At 38.9% G+C, this 9,403-nt stretch overlaps 1 protein-coding gene across 1 annotated transcript in view; it reads left to right on the top strand.

The window, feature by feature from the left end:
* PROX1 (prospero homeobox 1) overlaps positions 1-9,403 on the top strand; it is a 65,443-nt gene that overhangs the window by 26,411 nt on the left and 29,629 nt on the right. The window contains exon 4 of the mRNA XM_056853073.1: positions 1,077-1,271. Coding sequence (XP_056709051.1) covers positions 1,077-1,271 — 195 coding nt within the window. The remainder of the gene's footprint in view (positions 1-1,076; positions 1,272-9,403) is intronic.

Raw genomic sequence — 9,403 nt, 5'->3', positions numbered from 1 at the left:
CAGCTTGCCCTGATATATAGCTATGGATTTATTGGTTTTAACTTGGCAAGTTGAGTTGCATCTGCCCTTTACACATAGGAGGGGCTGTCAATAAGAGGGCATCAGCTGTAACATAGCCTAGATTATATCTTTAGTTCAAAGGTCATAGGAAGCAGTTAGAAAACTCCTCCTGAAAGATGTGACCATTTTTCACCTTGACCCCCTTACTCCTTATAAAGTGATTTGGCAGTTGTCACACCATCTTATAGATGAGCACACAAAACTTTAAATTTACCAAGCAGAATGGCAGGGATGGATGAAGGTTTTTATGATTACCATGACAGAATGTGATGAGCATCTGCAAGTTGGAATGGAGCACAACACTCCATTATTATTTTTTTCTGATTTTGAGTAGGCAACCCCATAAGAAAGTGAATGTTTGTTTTATACATAGGGAGGGAGTGATTCTGTTTAGTTTAATATAGAATTTTACAGGACTGTATCATTTATATCTGTTTGAACTATACATATCAGTCCTCAAGTAATTTGAACTCTGCCCATAAACACTTTCTGATTTTGCATTTTCATTCATGATGAGAAAGTAAGGACTCCGTGCTACATAGTACAGAACACAGTTTGTATCCCCAAATTTTTGCCTACAATGGATAAATCCTAATAACCATTTGCTGTTGGTTGCAATGAGTATGGCTAGGGCTTATAATATCACTCATATCTTATATCAGATATAATGCATTTGCATGAGCACCTGGTGCCTAAAAACTTGATAGTGGTGCCTAGAAATTTGGAAACATTTTCTAGCCCAGACATTGCACCTGGTAAAATTGCAGTGAACCACTGCAACCTTAAGGACATAAGATCCAAATCAATGCTTTTCTATCTAAAATCATTTGGGAATGTATTTTTTTTCTAAATCATGGGATTCCTCCTTTTGTGCCTCCTTATCCCTCAAGTTTCAAAACTTTTGAAGATAATTTTGCCAGAAGGGAGGGAAGGCTGTAAGAATTTTATGAACTGGGGTTGGAAAGGGAAGAATATGCCAACATTCTAATACTGCCTGTTCTTTAAATTTTTAACAGTTCAACAGATGCATTACCTCTCAGCTCATCAAGTGGTTTAGCAATTTCCGTGAGTTCTACTACATTCAGATGGAGAAGTATGCACGCCAAGCCATCAACGATGGGGTAACGAGCACTGAAGAGCTATCTATAACCAGAGACTGTGAGCTGTACAGAGCCCTCAACATGCACTACAATAAAGCTAATGACTTTGAGGTACGCACTGACTTTTCTGTGTGTCCCCCCCTTCTTATTCTGCTTGCAATAATTGAAATGTGTTTTTTCTTTCCTTCCTTCCTTCCTTTTACAAAAACGGAATTTTCAGTTGTCTCGGCAAACGACTAATTTGAGCACCACATCGACAATATTAACAGTTCTTCTTGGTACATGACTGGTGACAACATAAGCCTGTCTAGATAGTAAACCTTAACAGAAGGTGAAAAACTGTTTTCTTTTGTGCCAGGGGTCGAGGGGTGCTACAAAAAAAAAAGGAATCAAGGATGTCCACTAAACTTTATTTACTGAAAGGTTGTTCTGCGTATGATTTACTTGTAGATAACAGTTTTGTAAAATGAATAGAACAGATAAGTTTCAAAATATAATGGGAACAGTCCAGAAAAAGTAAGGCTTGTCTAGGTTCTGATGAGGACTTGGCCTACCTAATGTCTTTGATATACTCAAATGGTTTGGGAGCTTTGATTGAAACTATTCCTTTACATGCCAACAGTAAGCTAGTATGAGCCAGTTATGGAGGCATCAGCTCAGTGAACGAATGTTGTTGTTAACCTGCTGACCTTCTCTGAGCCCACGGTAGCAAATTCCTCAGTGCTGATGATAGCATTTTGCACCATTCAGCTGGTCAGATGTGGTGATGAGGTGAAAGGGACTTCTGGGAGTTTCACTCTAGTGCACTGAAGTCTTGTGGTAGCATGTTGGTATTATCTGCTCAGGGGCTAAACAGTATTGTTTGGTATACAGCTACACAATGGGGTGTTAAGAAGTTTGGTGGTGGTTTCTGTTTGTTTTCCTGATACAAGGAAAACTACGTTAGGTCTGAAATCTATGTTAGGTCTGAAATCTATGAGAAGCATTGCCAGAGTAACCATGATATCGATGTGTTTCAGGTGAAAAGGGACACAAAAAGGGTTTACATGTAGGTTTCAATTGTACTGTTCTCCTTTCACAGCAATTTTGATCTCAAAGCACTGCAAAAACAAAAAGTCAAGGAGCTTGCATTATTATTATTATTATAAGTAATAATATTTATACTTATGAAACATTGTAACCTGCCGTATCTAGAAGTGAGACATTCCTGGAAAATTATTGTGAAAAAAGACAGTTTAAAAATCAAAGAGAGGACTCCTTGCAGAATTTATTTATGCAATTTACCAATTAGCCCACAGTCTCTTCCCCCGCCCCCGCCCCCGGCCCCAGTAACAATTAGCAGTAAAGGTTGTATTCATAATTTGGAAAAAAATGAGCACATTCCTAAAACCTGTTCTCTGTGTCTGAAAATGTAGTACATAATAACTAAGTATTTCAGAAACTCCTTCACTAGAGCTATAACACTGAAGTGCATGACCAGGAGTTAAAACTTTGCACCACAAGGGTCTTTCTTTTGCACAGCAGTTTCATAAACAGCTACCTGCGCCTTCACATTGGTATTCTAGGCTGAAAAAAACTGAACTGAACAAATTGTTAAAGCATATAATTTAATCTGTAATTATGCATTCTTGCCTGATCAGCGTCCAGTGCAGGTGACTAGCACACAAGCAAAAACGACAAGTACTGTAGTGTTGAAATTGGATCTGAAGTCCTTTAGCAAATGGAGCACTTTCCATATTTAGCATTATCAGAGTTCTTCCCCTTTATACTTTATTGCTGATCTTTTAATATAATTGAAATCTGATATGCTTATCATCTTAAACAATTTAAATGGGTTTTCCTTAACCTCTTCTGGAAAATAACATTCACACCGTATATATTTTATTATGCCTGAATTAAATATGGGTAAAATAGAGTGACTTCTGTGGTTTTATTCCTATCTAGGTGTATCCTGGAATGTGTTCATTAAAATCTATTACTTGTTACATTCCAGTTAGAGGGCCCGTTTACATGTTACAGCAAATGAGGGATCCTTCATCTTTGCTTTCACACTAATGGAAAATTTAAAAAAAAATGCTGTATAGAAAAACCATGCTTGACCAACAATGGAAATTCTGGGACCTGTCTTTGCCTTGTGATGTAAAATCAATCTTGTTGAATTTCTTTCATGGCAACCTGGAACCAACACATATTAACTGTAGTCTTGGGCTCTTAGCCAGAAGTAGATAAAACATCTCTGAGAGGGATGCAGTGGCTGAATAGGTGACTGGAATGTGTGAGTTATGTATAGAATTCTTTCTTTGTTTCTTTGTTATCTTTGAAGGACAGTTGATATGGTAGATACATACATCACAGCTGTTCAAAAATTCTCAGATTTAGGCAAAAGTTGTTTACTCCTTTCTGAGTCAAGAAAGGTGCATGCAAACACATATATTGGGAAGGTCTTCATTTATCTTTACAGGCATTTTTGTAACGAATCTAGCTCTGCATGCCCTCCACTGCAATGTTGCAGCATACATGGAACAGAAATTCTATGGTTAAACCATGGAACCTCTGAAAATCCTGGAGCGCCCTCCCCCCATATCATGATGTCATGTCTGGTTTTTGCTGGAAGTGCCAGTACCCCACCCCCAATTTGCTCCCATTTTTCTAATTCTGGCCTTTCAGGCACAAGTAGGCAATGGCAGGCATTGCTGGGATGTGTCCCCCCATAGCAGAAGACCTGGTGAAACCAATTCAGCATTCAACGTCCTTGTCCATCCAGGGTTCCACAAGCCTTCCAAATCAATGACTGGAGAAGCTGGAAGTGGTGGACTCCTTCACAAATTCAAAGTGCCATCCTATGTCAAGTCACTCTAGTCTAAGCCTATTGAAATCAACCGAAGTCACTCTGCATAAGATTACACTGTCATTTGTGTATAGTCACCTTGGCTTAGGTAAACTATTCTCATGGTGTTGTACTTTAAATGCAGCTTCTCACATTACACTTTACACTCTGGTAAAATGGCAGCCAACTTATGGCAACTCCAGTAAGGGGCTCTCAAAGCAAGTGAAAAGCAGAGGTGGTTTGACATTCCTCTGCAGCGTCTTCCTTGCTGGTTACACATCCAAGCACCAAACTTGCTTAGCTTCCAAGATCTAATGAGATCAGGGTATACCATGTTGCCTTCCCAAAATACCCATAGATGCATATAAATTTACAAGAGTAGCACATCAGTTGAGGTTGGATGGCTGAACCTATGTATAAAATGAAACATGAGAACTGCTCTTAGTTCACCAAATTCAGTTACAGAATTTCCTACTCCAGTGTCTTCTTGCATACTGCAGTTCTAACGACCATGCCTGCCTCTAAAGATACAGTAATTTTGTGCCAGACAAATGGGTGAAAATGCATTTTGCTCAACAAATGAGATCTGCTATTTGTACAAGGCAAAATTTGCCTTAAGGATGGTTCACACATAGACAGCTCAAGCATATGGTGTATATCTGTGAGGTGGAACATTGGAATGAGCCTCAGAGTCAAGTGCATGTATAAGCTTTCTTCCATATTGTATGCAAGCTTAAGACTTGTGTATGCATCTCTACATCTGGCCATATTTTGAATACACATGAAGCTGTCTTATACTGAATCAGACTATTGGTCCATCAAGGTAAGTATTGTCTTTATGAGTTTAGGGTTCAAACTTTTAATGGTTGTGATTTTAAAATCTGATTTGAGATTTTACAAACCAACCTGGGGGAAGGGTTTGGTTTAGATATGCAGGATATAAATAACTAACCAGCTCATAAATGGCAGTGGCTTGCAGTGCCCTCCTAAACAGAGTTACACCTTTCTAAGTCTGTTCAAGTCAAAGGACTTAGAAGGGAGTAATTCAGGACTGAAATGCACCCTGATCTAGCAGTGTCTTATGGATTTAGGGGCTGTAAAGTACACACAGAACTCCCCACCTCTAAGGGATTTCAGTGGAAATGTCAACTTCATGCACCCAAGGAAGCTGCTACTTCCATTTGAGTCAGTGAAGGAGCAAGTGCTGCATTGCAGGAATTTGCTTGACTCATTATAGCATGTGTATCAGGGTGAGTGTGTGCAACAGAAAACACTCTAAGTAAAATCAGTCATGTTTAGATTTGTTTTACGTTGGCAATTGTTTCAATATAAACATCATTATCTGCCTTGAACTGATTATAATAAAGTGGGATATGTATATTTTCATACAAATAAATTATGTTAATCATTGCCATCTGTGGCAAGTGCATAGGCTTTTTGCCTGTTTTAAGAAGGAACTATGGAAACATTTGCTGGAAAATCCCAGATCCTTCAGTTATGTACATATGTAGCTGCCTTTACTGACCATTGGAGCATCTAGTCCAGTACTGCCTACTCCAGCTGGCAAAAGTACTCCACAAGTCTCTGGCAGAGGGTTTTAACTGGAATACCAGCAACTGAATCTAAAGCCTTAGGCATACAGATCATATGCTCCGTTCACTGAACTAAAAACCAATGTAATACTTTATGCAAATTAAAGAAATCTTAATTTTTCTACTATGTAGATTTTTGGGTTTGTATAAATTTGAAGGATTAAAAAAACCCTCTTTCCATTCTGTTCTGAAGTACACTACTGCATTTTTTAAAACCTCTCCTGATTTCACTGAGGTTTAAGAAGATGTAGTTCAGGATCACAACCTAGCAAAGGATAACAGACCAACCCCCCCCCAAGAAACACTGCTTGCATGTTTTTAGATTTATTTGTTTGAGATGATGCGGACCAAAAGCTTGGATATATGTATGCATTCTCACACAGTCTTTTAAATAAAAGCTTGAGGTTCACCAGAGCCTGAGTTAAGCTCCTAAATTTAGGTGAGATATATCACTATATCTAATTCTCAATGTGGCCCCGTCTGTGGATACTTAAACCCAGAGATTGGGGCCATGCACAGACAGCTCTCTTTACAAACCTGAGTAAAGCCCCAAAATTGCAGAAAAATCTGAAATCTAAAAATAATATATTGAAGGATTAAAATCCCTCCAAATGATAAAGGACCATCTGTAGTGTTAAGAAAAGATGCCTTCAGTGGCCATTGCTAAGTAACCACAACAGTATTGCCAGCCTTCATGCCTTAGTTTCTGTAAGTAAAAAGCAAGGGGGGGGGGGAACCTGGGCAATTTCTAAGCCTGTTTTGGCCTTTGAGGGAGGATTTATTAGGCCAGACCAGGTAGTAGCTACTGAGTAACTTGCTATCATGAGGACTGCATGACTCAAGCAGGCCTGGTTGCTTGCTACTGTTCAACAGAAGCCACCCCATGTAAGCCAGCATGGTGTAGTTTTTAACGTTTCACACTAGAAACGGTCTGATAGACCCAAGTTCAAATCCCCTGACATTGAAGTTCACTAGGTGTCTTGGGTCAGTCACACACGCAGCCTAATCTGCTTTGCAGGGTCCTGAGAGGATAAAGTGGAATGATATAAGCTGCTTTGGTCCCCATTGTGGAGAAAATTGGGATATAAATGACATAAATAAATAATAAATATGACTGAATATGGGGGCAGATACAAGGTAGGCTGGTGCATGGGTAGGAGGGAGAGAAAGAATCAAGGAAAGGTGTAAATATTGGTGTTGCCAGGTCAGGAGGAGGGAAACATGAAGTAGTATTGGGAGGGGGAGAAAATGGGATGTGCTACTCAAGTCCTTGAGTGTTCCCCCACCATGCAACTGTTCCTGGCTCAATAGCTGGCACCACAGAACTGAGCTATATCTTTCCCAGATAGAGGCTGCCAAGGGCTGGGAAAGCTAAACACAGTGAAGATACAGGTAGGTTGGCTGGCGGGAGGGGGGAAGGAAGCAGGAAGAGAGGATAATGGAGCTTTCAAGGAAGGGAAAAATAGTGGGGGAGGGGGAAATGAGATGCTCCCCCACAAGTCCTTGCAGGTCCCCCACTTGTTATTTTATATAACTCTGCGTCCTATCAGTGTGTATACCAGTTGCTGCTCTGCCCTTCCCACCCATTATTTTACTAAGTATTTTTCTTTGAGTCTGCAAGATGTAATGAAACAGGCTTTATTTTAAGAGGCTTTATTTTTATGTTGCTTAAAAAATTTTAAGGCTCCATTTCTATGTCAGAAACCTAACCCTAATGAACCTGTAAGCAACTTTTGTCTCAGTAAGGGCAATGATACAAAATTCTGATGCATTTAGCTAAATTTGGTTGTGACTCTGGATTCCAACACATACATCATATCTGCAAGCACGATCTTTGAAATCTTTCTGCAAAATCTGTGAGTTAGCTCCAGTGGGTCTTTTCTGCTAAGCAGGTGTCTCTTTTGATAGGACACTCTTTACTTAACAGGGGGACTTCTATTGATCCAGTCTTACATAATATGTTTGGGTATTGATAGAACCCAACCTAAGTGTTTATGTCCTGTACATCTTCTAACATGGCTGCATATTCATTAAAATACCTAACATTTCCCTTTCCCACACCTGCTACTAAGACTAAAAAAAGATTATTTTGAAATGGGCAGGTTCCATATTTAAAAGATACCCTCACTTCTTTGTTAAGATTTTGTTGCTCTCATAGTGCATGGGCCATCAATTTAAGTGAGTTTGATGTAGATGTATTAGAGGGAAAAGGCCCTTGATTTGCACTTTATCATAGGCCTTATCTCTGTCATATGCTGAAAACACCATTCTTGGAATGCACATGCTTTTAAAGCTTTTGACAGCAGGCTTATTTCTATGCCATTCTGATTTTTTTATTATTTTACAGAGGACTTAATTTCTGTGATCTGCAACAGGGCATATAAAATTTATGTTGCAGTCTGAGAACAAGTGGTGCTGGAAAAACTAATTATTGGAAACATCCATGTACCGGTAAATAAAAACTGTAAAATGGGAATATTTGTACATTCTTTGTCATGAAGTTTCCAGTAAAAATATAAGCATATTGAGAGATGCTACTGCTGTGTCAAGGCATTTTAAGCAATATCAATTACGCTAAAATTATAGAAGCACCCTTCAATGAAATAATTGTCCTTTCTTCAGCTAGCATATCCTATTTTTAAAATTTTAGCTGCCGAAAGTTGGCATGCCTTGAGCCAAAAGGAAAGGTAGGGGGAAATTATTTAAATAAAAAGTTATAAAAGTATAAAGTGGGCCTATAGTACACATGAGAATTGCAAACATAAGTTTTAATTGTTACTATTTAATCAAGAACTTTCTCAGTTGAACCAGTCACAGCTGTTGAAGGTATAATAATAATTTCAAACAAAAATCAGAAGTTTTGAATTCAGAAACTCTCATTTTGATAGCTATCCCCCTCAGATTCAAGGTGTTCATCACTACAATGAAATAGGCCCAAATGATGTATGGACTATTTGATTTAATGTCATTAGATTTTATAGCTCCCTCTGCCTTTTTTGTCATTGGGCTACATTTAAGCACAGCAAGATCAAGTTTTAAACCTCCTTACTCAACAGCTCTATTAGTTATAATGCACCATGACCTCTCTCAACATTCTTAAAGAAAAAGATACAGTGTAATGTCACTTTACTTTGCTTATTGTTCTTTGTTGAGGTGAACAAAGCATTTTCTACAGTGGTTATAGCACATAATTATACAGCTTTCAATAGTGGTGTCTTGGCACATATCAAAGTTCAGAAGAGCCTTTAGGAAAAAAAAAGATGTTTTGTGGCAGCATAGTGAGGGTCTCATCTTTCCTTCAGAAAATAGTTCAAGGCTCTTCTGTCAAGCTTCCCTACTTAGAGCTTTTTCTCCTCCTGCTTCATAAAGTTTAAAGGGGATTCAGTGGAGTTCTGTGATCTGTTTCCTTTGAAAGATTGTTCCTTTGCACAGAGAGGTCCTTTGACTTCAAGAGTTCACAGATTCATGTCTTTAGGTATCATATGTCTGACCTTATCAGTTACTCTATTTAATGTAGGAGAAAAAGTCTCAACTCTTTTGTGTTTGTCTGTTTTTCTGCCTCTGTGAAGTGATTTGGTGAAAAAAGGACCATCCTTTTTAACACACCACTGTGAGGCCGTTTCTGACTCTAACCTACCCTGTGGCTTTTCTGGGGGGGGGGGGACACCGTTCTTCTATGTTGTGCATGGATAGTTTCACAGTGATAATAGAATTATATCAGAACAGGCACACATTAAAAACATTTTTGCTCCCCCCCCCCACGATCTATTGGCTATTTTGGTGGCCGCCACTCTGGTTCCCCAACAGGCACAACCATTTAACCA

Source organism: Euleptes europaea, chromosome 7 (assembly GCF_029931775.1).
Source record: "Euleptes europaea isolate rEulEur1 chromosome 7, rEulEur1.hap1, whole genome shotgun sequence".
Lineage (NCBI taxonomy): Eukaryota > Metazoa > Chordata > Lepidosauria > Squamata > Sphaerodactylidae > Euleptes > Euleptes europaea.
Note: the sequence above shows the minus strand (reverse complement) of the source record. Positions and strands in the feature narration are given on the sequence as shown.